Raw genomic sequence first — 16,433 nt, forward strand, 5'->3', positions numbered from 1 at the left:
GACTATCTCATCAATCAATATGAAAAAGAAGTTACCTGTTTTCTGGTAAGGCTTCTGTTAGACACCTAAGTACTACAACGGATACTGAGCCTTCAGGAGAGCTGAAAACAACAACAGGAATCATTAGAAATCCTCCTCTAGTTCCCTGCTCAGAAGAAAGGCAAGTTCAGACTGCCTGAAGAAACAGAAAACATTACCTACTTGTGGTCATTTTCGTAAATTCCTTCCAGAAGGTAAATTGTATCCTGCAAAAATCAATCAATCACTAAGTACTGGTTAAGCACTTACTATGCTTCGGGCACTGTGCAAGGCACTTCAGAAACGAAAATAAAAACCGAGAGTGGCCCTGCCCTCAAGGAGCTTAGACTCTGCTTGCCAGAGACACAGATACACTATGTATATATGGGTGGGGGTAGGAGGGCAGAGAAGCAGGAAAAACTAAAAGTCATTATGAAAAATTTAAACAGAAAAGAGAAATGAAAAAAATCTCACTTCAATCTCTGATTTCTATAAATAAGTAAGAAACTTAAATAAATATGCTGGCATTCCAGGAAACAGTTTTACTTTGCTTTTCATTCTGAAGAGCTGATATTGTTCTTGGATATATATTTGGGAAGATTATGGCAATCAATGGAGATTTTTATTAATCTGAAACTGAGCCAAGAATTTGATTATATTCCACTTGGAGCACAGACTAGCAATATTTTTCAAAGCAAGAGTTCCTAAGTTTGTATTCATGAACTTTGGTTTTAAAAAAAATTTATTTTGATAATTGCATTTCAGTCTAATTTATTTCCTTTCTAATCCTGTGCAACTGATCTCAGGCATGTAAAGACCTGATTCTGAGCAGGGGTTCATAGGTTTTCCTAAACTTTAAAGGGGTCCACAACACAAAAAGACTGGGAAGAGATTTAAAGATTTAAAAGGGTTTTTTGTTCAAGGAGTGTGTGTGTGTGTGTGTGTGTGTGTGTGTGTGTGTGTGTGTGCGCGTGTGCGTGTGTGCACGCGCACGTACGTACATACGTATACTAACTTACTGAGCTGATTCCCATCCTGACAAGTGTAGAAACAGCAGAAACTTCCAAAGAGTAGAGCAAGGTCATTGTAGGTAGTGAATAAACCATGAGGTTTCTCATCTTAACAAAGAGTAAAAATCAAAAACAAGAGAAGAGAAAAGGGAAAATGATTCACTTCATTACCATCTGATCCAGAAGATAAAGCACAGATCTGCTAAAAATTTAATTGGACAGGAATTCTTATGGGATGTTTCTTTAAATCTATAGATCTCGTAAAAAGCACTGACTCCTTAGGTACAAGTTCTAGTACTCAGCACCTATTGTAACAGCAAAAATTTTATACTGGAGCTCCATGACAGTTCATTGTTATTAAGCTGGATATACATTAATCAAATTGAATCCCTTTCAAACACAGCCACTAATAGAAAAAACTTACTGTGATAGCTGATAAGGGGGAATTTACTGGTCTTAGGGAAGAAAGACACGAATTATGAGATCATGAGAATTACAAGGTTCTGTTTAAAACACTCAGAAGTATCGCCTATTTCCTGACATATATTTTAAGATACAGAAAAATCATAATTATAATCTAAGCTTCAGAAGGAAAAAAAATATTGTATAAGTTGGGGTTTGCTCTTGCTATACATGTTTAAAAATCCGACAGCTGGGCTGATACGTTAAGCACTAATTAACATCAATTTTTAACTTCTGCTAATGATATTTTTTCAAGATTGACCCATAACAGGAACTAGGTCATCAAAAATATCTTTACCTGATTACTGGAAGTAGTCAGAGCTATTAACTTCAGATTGATAATGCCTTGCCTAAAAAGGAAAAAAAGGCACTTTCATTAAGTCAAGTAATTAATCTTTGTCAACTGTTGGGTATATTAGAAAAAGTGTTATTTCCAGTCTGAAAACATATAAGAGGGCTCAGATCAGTTTTTAGATTACCATGCTACTACTATGTTTCCTCATCGCATTCGAAGTTCATTTCAATTCAATCACTCAGCACATCACATTACTCATCTATTTACCCCATCCCAACTTCGAAAAAAAGATGACTAACAAAGATGAAAATGGCCACATTACTAGAAGGCATCAAGATCCCCCTCAGTCTAATTTATGATTCAATTTGCCACTCTGTCACAGAATAGTGAAAAACTAAATCTTACTCAACCTTCAAGTCCCAAACTGAGCCCCACATCCTGCCCTTCAAATTCTCCCAGGCACCACAGCCCACACTGGAGTCTGAGCTTTCCATCTGAGAAACTTAATCGCGTACTTGTCATCTGTATCATTAATGCAGAAACTCAGAAACATAATTCCAGAGCTAGGAAGGACCTAAGAGATTACACAGTCCAACCCACATGTTTTACCACTTTATTTAAATACGGGCTCTATTTCACCCAACAGACAATGTGAATGACACACAGCCAAATACTTAAGATAACCCAGGGAAGTTATGTAGCCCTCTGGCCTTACAAGACCACCCCATCCCCCTTCTCAGAAGGGAAAGAACTTAGGGTTGCTAAAGAGGTCAGCAACCTTTCCTCTGGTAAATGCCATTAGGCCGGAATAATAAAATAATCCTTCAGATTAAGTCACTTTAACCCTACTTGCCTCAGTTTCCTCATCTGTAAAATGAGCTAGAGAAGGAAATGGCAAATCGCTCCAGTACCTTTGCCCAGAAAACTCCCAATGTGGTCACAAAGAGTCGGACAGGACTGACAAACAACTGAATAACAACAAACCGCGCCCCCTCCCACCTCCAATTTAGGTAACTCCCTCATTTTAAAGGTGAGCAGACAAGGGGTCCAGCAAGCAGCAGTCTATCCAAGTCACATACAATTAGTAAGTAGCAGAGATAGAATCTACAACTCTGACCCTACATCTGGTGTTCTTTCCAGATACTACAGATCCCAAATTGATGCGTCCCCTCTCAGTTTCCAGTTCTTCTCCACCGCAAAAAAGGCTGCTATAAATTTTTTATACATGGATCCTTTCTTCTTTCTTTGATCTCTTTGGAGAATGGACCTAGGAGTGGTATCACGGGATTAATGTGCCTGCTTTCCCACAGCCCTTCCAGCATTTGTCATTTTTCCTTTAGCCTCAGTCATAGATGAGCATTTGGTAAGCACGCCATAGTTCACTGAATTGTCAAAGAGAAGGAAAGGAGGAAGGGCTAGGTAGAAGAGAAGGAATCTATGACATGCTTCCATTTACCAAGTGACTGATGAAGAAGAATCAGCTTCCGTGGTGAGAATAAAGTCTTCAAAACAGGTAGAAGGCCAGTTCCACACAGGAATTAGAGTATAAATGTCCCATAAGCTCAATATATTCTATTAAAAAAGAGAGAGAAATTTTACAATTTATAACTTATTTTGGTATATTGTAACAAAAACAATGAACATCTCTAAACTGAGAAAACAGATACATATGTACAGCATATATAGCTTGGGGATAGAAATGTACTTGTCTTTTAATAATAATAGACTCATTTCTATTTAGTGTATAGGTTATTGGGAATCACAAATTTAACAACAGCATTTTAAGAAGAGGTATATAATCAGAGACATACAGCAGTATCCAAAATGAAAAGCAGATTGTCTATAAGTTGAACCTTCTTCACACCTACAAAAGAAAATATGTGGGAGAGTTTCAGTTGGGTATTCTATATGATAACAATCCAAAAAGCTTTTTCATAAATTTATTGAATATCAGAATTACATAGGAAAATATACCTGCCATGAAAGGGAAGGTCAAGCTTTGTCACTTAATTAGATCAAACACTAATGAGACAGTTTCACTCTGAACCAGAACATAAGCTAACCCTTTCATAACAGTCACTCCAAAAAAAGATATTCCAATGGTCATTTGTCCTTTGCCCTAGTTTTCAAGGCAACCCCCAAAAGTGAAAACTGAGGAGTAGTGATGAGGAAAGAGAGAATGCTAAAACCCAGCTCATTACAATTAAGTTACTGGAAATGTGTAACAAATAATTTCAGTTCAAAAACTTGTCCTTGTTCAGTACATCTACTCAGAAGTTATGAATTTGTAACATCATTGTGTTTACCCTCTACTAATGCAGATCTCAATGGGGCTAAATCATGGTGGACTGTCTACTTATGTGGCTACTGCCAACCTGGTATGAAACTCGCGTGGTCTTCAGGTGACAGGAAGCCCGTCCATCACCAGGTCTGTATGAGAAGCTGCTCTAGGCTGAAAGGACGTGCCTGCATCTGAACTCTGCTGATTCAGGCTCCAAAAACACAGGATCCTCTCTCCAGCTACCTCGGTGTCATCTTCAGCTCCTTATTCTCCATATCCCATCAGTTTCCATGTCCTGTTAATTCTACCTTCACGAGATTGCTTGCTTGTACACTGCCCTGTCTCTCCTCTAACACCGCCCCTCCCTTGGTGCAAGCCTTCCACACCTCACGCCCGGACTACTGCAACAGCTGCTGATGTGTCTGCCTGCCTCAGGTCTCCCCACTCCCACTCATCTTCTGCTTGGCAGCCAAAACTCTCTTCCTAGTAATGTGTGGGTCTAACCAAGCCATCCCACTACTCGGGAAGCTTCAGTGGTTCCTCATTACCTCCAGATCAAATATAAAATCCTTTGTTTGGCATTCATAATTTGCACCCCCCCAGACTTCTCACACCTTACTCCCACTCACATACTCTTCAACCCAGCAATACGCACCTCCTGGCTGTTCCTTGAACAACGCATTCCAGCTCCTGACTCTGGGCACTTTCCTCGACTGTCCCTCATGTCTGAAATGCTCTCCCTCCTGGCCTCCCTGGCTAACACTCAATGCCGGTGCCTGCCATGGGACCTGACTCTGACTTACCCTGTGTCTCTTGCACAGACACAGCTGTTTGCATGTTGCCTCCCCCGGCGGGCTGTGAGCCCCTTGAGGACAGGGACTGCACTTTCTGCCTTTCTTTGTACCCTGGGTGCTTAGCGCAGTGCCTGGCACATAGTAGGTGCTTAACAAATGCTTACTGGCTTGAGTGGCCCTGAAGGAGGACAATCACAAATACAAACAGTAGCTTCACTAGGTTCCTGCTTTACCTTCAATCATGTCTGAATCAATAAAATTCTTCATAGCTGCCACTTTGTTCTCAGGATCCAGCTCCCATTGAGAGAGTGCAAAATGGCCAGCTCCCTAAGAGAAGAAGAGGAAAAACTACAGGATCATTTGCAAATTTGCTTCCTGGAACTGAAAACAACTAGAAAAAAGTATGATAATATAATACGGTTATCAGAGTCCAGTCAGAATTTTGTAGAAAATAAAAATCATATCCTATTGCTTTATTATTTTAGTTTGCTTTCAAGTACATTAAAAGGGAATAAAATCCCAAAGATGAATTATTTATATGTGTTACATACGTCTATCTATGGAAAGAGAGCAACAGAAAGAGACTGATTCAAACACAGAGACACAGAGAGGCCACTATGACAGGGCCTTGGAGACCTATAGGCAGCTTTTTCCCTCGAGATGCTTTGGTTCCGCCTCCGTATGACAAACAGGAGGAGGAAGTACACACTTTCTGGAGGTTCCTCCTGATCTTTTTTAATGATCTCACTGTGATCTTCAGACTTTTTTTTTGTTTGTTTTGTTTTGGTTTTTGGTGAGGCAATTGGGGTTAAATGACCTGCCCAGGGTCACACAGCTAGTGTCAAGTGTCTGAGGCCGAATTTGAACTCAGGTCCTCCTGACTCTAAGGCCAGAGCTCTATCTACTGCGCTACCTAGCTGCCCCTGATCTCAGGCATTATTAAAGCAGTCATCAATTATCCTATTCTGCAGTCAAGGGGATATTACATCAGAGTTTAGCAAAATGAATTGTTCTAAAATGATGGTGAACAGCAGGTTGAAAAGATGCTTATGGTACTGTCTACAAGCTGAGATCTAGCAATATGAACTATCACTGCAGAATATACAAGGTTCCTTGGCAGAAGCAACTATAGAATTAATTTTAACAATTCAAATATAATTAAGATAAGCAATGCATAACACAGAAAGATAGAGTCTTTCTAAAGGGGGTCATTAGAGCCAAGGAGATTGTTCTACAAAGAGTTAATTGGAAGAGAGATTCCCCTACAAGGAAAAGGTTCTCCAGATGTTCCTGTTTACAGATGGCATTATTCTGCTTGCATCAAACCTCAGAATGCTTCAAGGGCCTTCTGGATGCCACCAAAGGACCCTCAACATTGATCAGTCTATCAGTCCACTCCGGAAGAATGAAGCATACGAAGAATGTCGATTGCTCAGACTATAACATTGAGATACTCCATTTTCCCAAGATGGGCACTAATGAGATGGCACCAGAACCGAACAGGAAGAGTAGAGGGAATTACTGGCAGCACTTCCAATGATCCTAAGTTCTTCCTTGACAAAAGCCCAGCTTTACAACATTAAAATTCTCCTGGTAATGTGCCAAGGCTCAGCTTTAGGTATGTCCACAAGAAATACTATAAAAGGATTGCATCTCAAGGATGTGATCACCAGAAAAAGAGACAGGCCAGTGAAGTAAGAAAAGTGAGAGACGGCAGACACTAGTCTATATCCATGAGATGCTAAAAGACCCAGAGAAAGGACTACACTGTGTTGGGTAGAGCTGCTATGGAACATTTAAAGAAAAACATGGACAAAAATAGCCCAGGACAAGAGGGCAAAGATGTGCTATGATTTACGTTTCCTTTCATTAAAAGGAATACCTGCACCAATAAGATCAAAAATCCATCAAAACGATGGTGAAGGGATATTAAAAAATGCTTTCATTAGCAAATATTGCCAAAAGCATATACATGTATGATCAAAATGGCAAATAAAAATGTTGACATTCTATTTATAAGATTCGTTTTGACCCTCCCCATAAAAACAATCTATTAGTTTTTAAAAGAAAAGTTTTAAATGCACAGTTTTTAAAAGAAAATTTAGGACCTACACTATCAGAAACTAAATCTAAAATGCTGTGGGTCACTCTCTCTATTAAAGAGTTTTTGCCATGCTCAGATTATGTTTTTGAATCATTTCTTTCTGATTATTGTGTAAGAATTAAGCTTATTTTGCCTAATTTCCCCATTTTTTTTTTAAACCAATGACAGGTTTGTGAGCAAGAAGGGTAACTTGAGCCCATGAAAAAAGGCAAAGAAAATCCCAGGCAGGGATTAAATCAGTGACCTTGGCCTCATTAGCACCACTCTCTAATCAAATGAATTAGACAATGAAGAAAGTAAACTGAATCAAAAATCCAAAGCTAGTTTTGCTTATCAAGTTAGTTTCAAAGCCATAAAATCTTCTGATTTTCCAATTTACATTTAATTATCACTTCTATACTAAACTAAATACTTCATTCCATCTAATATTACAAAATGAGATGTAGGAAAAAAAGAATTACCCCAATCATCACATGGTTTTCACTTGTTAAATCACCAATCACAAAGCTTAAACAACCAAGATTATGATAATTTTCAGTAGCTACAAAATTGGTCTTGGTTTGTCCTTGTAACTGCAAAAAGGAAAAAAATAAGTTAAATTATTATCTCCAATTTTTAAGAGAGCATAGGTGGGGGTGGTGTAATTATTTTTATAAAATTTTCTAATTCAAAAACTTCAATGACATTTGGAAAATTTGGCTAACTTAAAGTTTAATATAAGTAAAAACACTTTGAAAGCTATTATACCAAGCGAAGCTGCTAAAAATGCCCATGACAGTTTAATCATTTCTAAAAAATAAAGAACAAAGGAGTAGAGTATGTTATACAAAACAAAGAAGTGGAATCATTTTGTTACAAGGTCAACAAGGTTTTATTCTTTATTAGTCTTACCTCCTTTGCTGCTCTGAAGTCCTTCTTCTCAATGGCTACATTAAGAAAACATTTTAGTATTAGTGAACACTATTCAAGCAAGGCCCAGCCTTCAGATACTATTCACATATTTAAATTAATAGCTCCATAAATCACAGAAATCATTGAGAAAACATACGGTCTAGTCAAGTGGTTCCTAATCACTGAGACACAGACACCTGGGGGGCCATGGAACCAATGCAAGAGATCCTTGGTTTTACATACACAGCAAGCATAATTTCTCATGAGCAGCTAGGTGGCACAATGGGTAGAGTTGAGTCTTCCTGAGTTCAAGTCTGGCCTCAGACACTAGCTGTGTGACCCTTAGCCCTGTTTACCTCAGTTTCCTCATCTGTAAAATGAGAAGACCCAGCAACAGCACTTCTAGGGCTGTATCCCAAAGAGATCATAAAAATGGGAAAAGGATCCATATATACAAAAATACTTATAGCAGCTCTTTTTTGTGGTGGCCAAGAAGTGGAAATTGCGGGGAAGCCCATCCGTTGGAGAATGGCTGAACAAGTTGCAACGTATGAATGTAATGGAATACTATTGTGCTGTAAGAAATGATGAGTAGGCTGACTTCAGAAAAACCTGGAAAGACTTGTATGTTCTGATGCTGGGAGAACTGGGCAGAACCAGGAGAATGTTGTACACAAAAACAGCCACTTTGTGCGATGACTAATATTGATAAACTTAAGCCTTCCCAGCAATACAAGGATCTAAGACATCTCCAAAGGCCTCATGATGGAAAACGTTCTCCACATCCAGAGAAAGAACTATGGAGTCTGAATGCAGATGGAAGCAGACTATTTTCTCTCCTTTTCTTTTGTTGTTTTGTTTTGTCTCTTCTTTTTCATGGTTCCTCCCATTAGTTCTAATCCTTCTTTGTAACATAACTAATGTGAAACATGCTTAATATGAATGTGGAGCCCATATCAAATTGCACATGTCTTGGGGAGGGGGAGAAAATTTAAAACTCAAAATCTTATGGAAGTGAATGCTGAAAACTAAAAATAAATAAATTATTAAAACATAAAAATAAAATGAGAAGGAAATGGCAAATCAGTCCAGTATCTTTGCCAAGAAAACCCCAAATAGGATCATAAAGAGTTGGACACAACTGAACAACAACATTTCTCAAACAATACATATTAAAAATACAGCTACCTTGGGGCAGCTAGGTGGTACAGTGGATAGAGCACTGACCCTGAAGTCAGGAGGATCTGAGTTCAAATTTGGCCTCAGATGCTTAACACTCACTAGCTGTGTGACTCTGGGCAAGTCACTTAACCCCAACTGCCTCACCAAAAAAAAAAAAAAAAGAATATAACTACCACTATGTGTCCATCTATTAGAAATTTTTCCTTTACCTTAGAAAAGTCAAGATACTCAACAAGGTTGGGCACTGCTGATCTAGTGCATACAAGCGGACCAGGAATCCAGAAGATTAAGATCTATTTCTAGTCCTACCACTGATCAAGCATGTTACCTTGGATAAATACTGTTTGGGCCTCTAGCTCAGAGGCAGCCTGAATTCAAACCTAGTCTCCGACACTTACTAGCTGGGTGACCTAGTAAGTCACTTAACCTCTGTTTGCTTCAGTTTCCTCATCTGTAAAATGAGGAGAATAATAGCACCAGGGTTGTTGTGAGGATCAAATGAGACAGTAATGATAAAGGGCTTTGTACAGTGCCTGGCACATAGCAGGCACTTAATAAACACGTTTTTGCCTTCCTTCTAGGCAGATTTGTTTACTCTCTGCCTCCGAGAATATGCTAGGCACCCCCTAGCCTCTGCCTGCTCAGGACATTCTACTGTCTAAACCTGACCAGTGCTTGCCTCAGATCTCTGCTTCTCAGTTGAATCTTCTATTCCTTAGGCCACTCATTTAAATATCTCTGTCTGCTGACTAGCAGGTCATTTAATTTCTCTTGTCAGTATACTTTGTCTTCCTAACTAAACCGAAGATCTAGGAAAGCAGAGATAGTTTACACAAGGTATATGTCTGTGTATTCTCCAATAATAATCCAATAATTATTTTTAATGAAAGGATGACTAAACTTAAATAAGTAAATCTATAGTATGTCATCAAAAAGAGTATTCCAAAACTCATCAGCAGAATGCTATAAATATAGGTATGAATCAGAAATAGGTCATTTTTACATGCATGAGCCTTTGTCTTACCTTCCTGAATTTTCATAAGTTGTAGATCCATAATGCAAAATAATCCATTGTGTGTAAGAAGGAACACATGATATGTGCCTATTAATGTGGAAGAGAAAATAATTATGTCAACTTAAATGTTTTCACAATGTTTTCAGAAACAAAACTGTAGGTTTTGCAGGCATCAGCCAATTACAGAAAGTATGACTGCCAACATATTTATACACAGTAATGATGATAACCAATAATAGGTAAATAAGGGCTATAAAAATTAAAATTCACTTTATCTGTTCAAAGGTAAATTCAAAATATCATTGTTTTACTTAAATACAATTCAACAACATCAAATGCCTACTACACACAAAGATTTTGAGGAAACAATTTTATCTGATGAAAATGAAAAATAATCCCTAGCCTCAAAGGCTAACATTCTAAAAAAAAAAGCATAAATATATAACAAGTCAAAAATATGGTTTTTTGAAATAAACAAATTGGTCCATTTAACAAATCATTAAACAAAAAAAAAACAGAGGTTATGCTCATGAACTTTAATGTACTCAAAACCAGGAAAAATAGAACTTATGATAAAAGAAAGGCAAGTTATTTGCCAAAGTGATAGTAATAAATGCTAGTTGATTCTCTGAAGCTTCTCCTAAAATATTACACTTTCCTAAAGCAGAAATAGTTGAGGTGCTCAAAATGTACTTTGAACAGTCAGCTTATGTTTGCCAAAATAACAAGTATTATGAATTAGTAAAATCCACATATTTTTCTTTTACAGGAAGTAAATGTTCCCATCGGTATTCATTTTACTGAATTCTCAAAATAGTAAGCAGTGTGCCACTATACCAATTAGCTCAGAGGGGTTCTATATTTAGAAAAATAATTATAGAAACAATTAATTAGTTCATACAACATCTCTCGTATTAAGAAACCTATTATGTCACTAAAAAACATTTGTTCCTATTCAGAATGTTATAAAACCTCTTGGAAAAGGAACCAAGAGTTTTGGAAAACAAGCATTTATCATATTATTGGTTATTTCTACAAAAAGTTTAACCCAGGAGAACTAGCACATGAGGAAGGAAATTTGTGTAGCCAAATGCCTGCTATCCACAATAGCACTAGCTGAGGAACAACAAAAGCAGAATCGGGAGAATGAACTGTGTGTGAATTGCAACCATCAAAGAGGAAATGTGAAAGAGAAAAAAACAAACTAAGAGTCTTGATGAGGACTTGATGAAAAACTGTTACGATACTAGCTTAAGATGAATTCATGTCCATGTCACTAATGACTGAGCAATTTCTAATGGCTGCATTGATAGTCATTGTTAAGTTTCAAGTGACTATTTAAAAATAAAAATAACCATGTTCACTGATCTGGGCCCGGTCTCAGAGTGATTGTATAGTTCAAAAATCATAGCAGGAAAACTCACCTTCCTTGGAGTCATCTTGCTCTATGATAAGATCCTGATAAGTACACTGATTTTCATCTGGCGCTTGCTGAACAAATGCCTAATTACAAATTAATTTTTTAAACGATAGTTCAGTTCTAAAAAACAAGAAAGCTTACAAATGGAAGATGACACATTTCAAACCCAGAAGCATCATTAGCAATCATTCTTCCCCAAAACACAAAATTTTAATCAAATGACGAAAAATATTTTGGGCACACTCACTAGGAACATCTTCCTCTCCTTAAAATACCACTTCATTGTTCATTTCTTCACACACAACTTGTCTCCTGGCTATGATAGCTAACATTACTGAACATGAACAGTCTGTCTCTTAACTTAAAAGGAAAAGTCATTTTTACAAAATAAAATTTAAGTCAGGGCTCAAGCTGGCAATAGTTAGCTAGGAAATGATTCGGAATCTAATTCATGAAAAGGAAACAATAAAAGAAATCATACATTAGTAAGCAGAGTCTGGTCTGATGTCACATGAATAAGGTGTAAGTTGCCACTTCTCTCACCAACCAAAAGAAATTGTCCTCCTTGACACAAGCCAACTACTTCCACTTTAGTATCTGAAAATTTCAAATCAAAGTACAAGTTTCTTTAGACCTTTGACTTTATTTACAAAGACTACAACTCTTTGAAAGCCCTTTTTCAGAGAATTTGGGAGTTGGAAGGGACCCCAGTGACATAAAGGAATCCCTCCTACAACATGCCTGACAAGCGGTCAGCCGGCAGCTGATTCCACTTTTGGACAGCTCCCTTTGTTAGGAAGTGTGCCCTCCCATCAAGCCTCAGTTGGCTTCATTGCATCTTCCACCCACTTTCCTAATTCTGCCTGCTGGAACGAAGCAGTATAAGGTGGATGCCTCCTACATACCACACCCTCCAAATACCTGAATGAAACTCTCCTCCATCACCCTCAGAGTCTTTCCTCTTTCAGAGTGTAACCTATCTCTCCCAACAGACTGGAATGGTGGCCAAATTTAATAAGAGGAAATGTTATAAGGATAAATGAAAAGCCCCACAAATAAATTTTAAAAAATCAAATGCACAAACAGAGACAGGAAGAAACTGGATAGAAACACAGTTCGTGTGAAGAGGTCCTAGTTATCTTAGTGGACCTCAAGTTCAAAGTAAGTCAAGAGGATGATGTAGTGGTCTAAGAAGCTGTAATCTTAGGCTGCCTTAATAAAAAGGATCATGTCCAAAAAGGAGGCGATGATCACATTGTGCTCTGCTCTGTTCAGAACACACATAGAACATTATATTTAGCTCTAGATACCAAGTATTAGAAGAAAAAAAGAACTAATAAATTGGAGTGTTTTCCAGAAGACAAAAGCCAAGATTGTAAAGGGCTCCCAAATTTAGTACCATACAAACATAAATACCATTCGAAATTTAGCTGAAGGAAAGGGGGATTCTTAGCAAGTTCATGATCACAATTTTCATATGGCTAATAGGTATTTATTTTTTACTCTCAGGTTTTATTGGTGTCTTTCAAAAAAAAAATCACAGTGAAAGGCTAACACATAAAGAGACAAATTCACTTGTTTTGTTTAGCCCCATTTGGCAGAATTAGGGCCACTCAGTGGAAGACACAGAAAGACATATTTTGGTTCTCTACAAGAAAACATTTCCCAACAATCAGAGCTGCCCTAAAGTGGGAAGAGCAGTCTCTCCTTCCCTGGGGGTCCTCAAGAAAAGAGTGCATATCAGAGATAAAACAGAAGAGACATTCATGCTTAGCAAAGGCTGAGGTCTCTTCCAACTCCAAATTTAATAAAAAGCACCCTTTAACATGTACTTTAGCAACTCTTTATAGTATTCTGAATGCATAATATTGTGTAAGATTTCGAATGTATGTCACATAGTGATCTGTCACTCAATAGAAACAGTGTGCAAAAAATTCTGTGCACAAATTTTAAGCATTCCAAATTCACTGAGAATAATTCTGCCTAAGCTGATTGTCTGCAGTTCTTAATGTTTTCAATTGCCTAAGACATAATAGGCTAAAATAGCAAAAAAACAAGATTAGGTAGAAGTGGAGAATTAATCTCCGTGCCTAGCTGACTTCCAATTTGTTTCATCTCTCTTCATTAAACTTACCAAACTGAAGGTGCAGTTGGAGAGACCGGCAAATATTGTCAAAAAGTGTCACTGACTGATCAACCACGATGATAAACCCATCACTTGAGCTGGAGGCGTGCAACTTTGGAGAAAATGAAGCCTAGAAGAGCAAAAAGCACATCTCTGAAATGCATATAGCATTTTGGGTTCAGCAAATACATGACTTAGGTAAAATAATGTTGTTAGTCAATCAGTTCTACAGGAATTATGTTATAAATGGATGATTAACTAAAAGATATCATATCATGACGGAATGTAGCTAAGATGTAATGAGGAAGCTATGTATAGAACACTACCTATCCCACAGGCAATGTTACATATCCAAGACCTGCAAAGATTTCCATCAATGGGACCACTCCTACCCTAGTTAACCAAGCTTAAAACTTCTCTTTTCGTCCACATAGCCATTAAGTTAAAAGTTCCATGATGTCTCTTGTTTTCATTTATCCTTTCCGTTTTATTTTAACACTAGTCCCCCTCATGTCCTTGACAGACCTTTCATGCAATTTTTGTGGAAAAGGTAAAAAGCTATGAGCTACAAAATAATACAATTAATCACATTCAGAATTGCTTGACTTTGTTGTTCAGGCATTTTTCAGTTGTGTTCAACTCTCCATGACCCCATTTGGGATTTTCTTAACAAATATAGTAGAGTGATTTGCCATTTCCTTCTCCAGCTCATTTTGCTGAAAGAAACTGAGGTAACCAGGGTGAAGTGACTTGCCCAGGTCACCCAGCTTATAAGTGCCTGGGCCAGACCTGAACTCATGAAGATGAGCCTTCCTGACTTCAGGCACTGCATTCTATCCACTGCCCCCTTAGCTGTCCAGTTGGTTGACTGGCAGGACCCGAAGAAGTCCTTAATGATTCAATATCATATTGTGGTTGTCCATATGCTGTATAAAATGTTTATCAATGACTAAAATAAAGGTAGAGATGATGCAGTCATCAAATAAGCAGATGACACAGCTAGGCAGGATAGCCAACACTTTAAATGACAAGGTCGGGATCTAAAAAGGTCTTGACAGGCTATAACATTGAGCTGGAACTAACGAGGGAAAACTGAACAGTGATAAAGTAGTCATTGGGGAAGTGTGTTTACATAGCAATTCATCTGAAAACAACAGTAGTCAACAGTGTGGTAGGCAGCCCAAAAAGCTAATGTGGCTACAATTAAGAGAGGCAAAGTGTTCAAGCCACAGAGTTAATAATGAGGTTATACTCTGCCCTTATAAGATGACATCTAAAGTACCAGGTTCAGTTTTGGGCACCACAGTTTAGGAGGGAAATTAATAAGCTGAGGGGCAGCTAGATGGCCCAGTGGATAGAGTACCAGTCCTGGATTCAGGAGGACCTGAGTTCAAATCCGGCCTCAGACACATAACACTTATCAGCCATGTGACCCTGGGCAAGTCATTTAACCCCACTGCCTAGCAAAAAAAAAAAAAAAAAGAAAGAAAGAAATTAATAAGCTGAAGATTGTCCAAAGAAGAGTATAGTCTGCAAGGCTTTGATTGAATCAACTTGAATTTGGGCTGCAGGTGAGGTTACAGAGGAATCTGAATTTGGGATAAGCGGGTAGTGGATGAGGCAGCTAGATGGCTCAGTGGATAAAGCGCCAGCCCTGGAATTAGGAAGACCTGAATTGAAATTCGGCCTCAGACACTTACTAGCTGTGCAAGTCACTTCGCCCTGTTTGCCTCGGTTTCCTCATCTATAAAATGAGCTGAAGAAGGAAATGGCAAATCACTCCAGTATCTCTGCCAAGAAAACCCCAAATGGGGTCACAAAGAGTTGGACATGAGGTTACAAAGATAGACAACAGAAGGGTGGAGGTAGAATTGACAACAGAATTGAGTCCTGAGTGGAGGTAACTACCAGACAAAAGCTTGGCTTGGGACAGTAGATGGAGTTACAGGGGTAAAGAGTTATTAACCTACGTCAGTTTGACTTAAAAACAGAATTAAAATCAATTTCCGATTTTACACCAGGATGGTGACGGACTTTGGGGCAGTACTTCACAAGGATCAGCTAAAGTAGCAATGAGTGACCAACCCACAGAAGAGAAGACGGACGTGGGACATGAGAGCTGTCTTCAAGGGTCTTCACGTGGAAGAGGGATCAGACTTATTATTCCGGAGGGTCCGTGAGGGCAGGATTAGGGTGGGAGATAGAAAGAGGAAGGTTCTGGCTAGATGCAGGTAAAGACTTTCCAGTGTTTTAGGCTGCCCTAGAGAGCAGAGGGACATCTCAGGAGGGAGCGTATGGCAAGAAAGGCTTAGGTGACAATGTGGAGGAGGAATTATTATGTCCCCCTGGCTTGGACTAGTGGACCTCTGAATTCCCTTCTCATTCCACAACATCCGTCATCACCTCATACGTGGACCTCTTCGATGGCATCCCAACTGGTCTTCTTAATGCCACTCTTTCCACTAGCATTCCCCCTGCACGTCACCACCAGATCCATGGTCCGAAGCACGGCTTTCACCACTAACAGCCTCCGGCCTGTCATACCACAGGTGTCACACCTCGGATGCCCTGCCTCTCAAACATGCCCAGCTCCAGCCCTTTGCTCCAGCCCTGTGTTCTCAAGAAGGTCTCTCCCCTTCTCTACCCACTGAATTCCTGGAGAGCTGGCATGCTCTAGCAGCACACAGACCTGTGTTTGAATCTTATCTCTGCCTCTTACTAGCTGTGTCCATGAGTAACCCACTTACCTTTCTCAGCTTTTCTTTTCTCACCTGCAGAATGGGGATAACTATATAACCATATATTATATTATATATATATATATATATATATATAT

General features: G+C 38.7%; 1 protein-coding gene across 2 annotated transcripts in view; it reads right to left on the reverse strand.

Moving 5' to 3' along the window:
* KNTC1 (kinetochore associated 1) overlaps positions 1-16,433 on the reverse strand; it is an 85,956-nt gene that overhangs the window by 66,278 nt on the left and 3,245 nt on the right. For both annotated transcript variants that reach the window (XM_020970200.1, XM_020970204.1), the window contains exons 3-15: positions 13,607-13,727; positions 11,954-12,069; positions 11,477-11,555; positions 10,062-10,139; positions 7,856-7,890; positions 7,426-7,536; positions 5,094-5,187; positions 3,597-3,649; positions 3,242-3,357; positions 1,789-1,840; positions 1,038-1,136; positions 202-245; positions 36-101 (exon numbers count right to left, since the gene is read on the reverse strand). In XM_020970200.1, coding sequence (XP_020825859.1) covers positions 36-101; positions 202-245; positions 1,038-1,136; positions 1,789-1,840; positions 3,242-3,357; positions 3,597-3,649; positions 5,094-5,187; positions 7,426-7,536; positions 7,856-7,890; positions 10,062-10,139; positions 11,477-11,555; positions 11,954-12,069; positions 13,607-13,727 — 1,064 coding nt within the window. The remainder of the gene's footprint in view (positions 1-35; positions 102-201; positions 246-1,037; positions 1,137-1,788; positions 1,841-3,241; positions 3,358-3,596; positions 3,650-5,093; positions 5,188-7,425; positions 7,537-7,855; positions 7,891-10,061; positions 10,140-11,476; positions 11,556-11,953; positions 12,070-13,606; positions 13,728-16,433) is intronic.

Source organism: Phascolarctos cinereus, unplaced genomic scaffold (genome assembly GCF_003287225.1).
Source record: "Phascolarctos cinereus isolate Bilbo 61053 unplaced genomic scaffold, phaCin_HiC Scaffold_4;HRSCAF=312, whole genome shotgun sequence".
Classification (NCBI taxonomy): Eukaryota; Metazoa; Chordata; class Mammalia; order Diprotodontia; family Phascolarctidae; genus Phascolarctos; species Phascolarctos cinereus.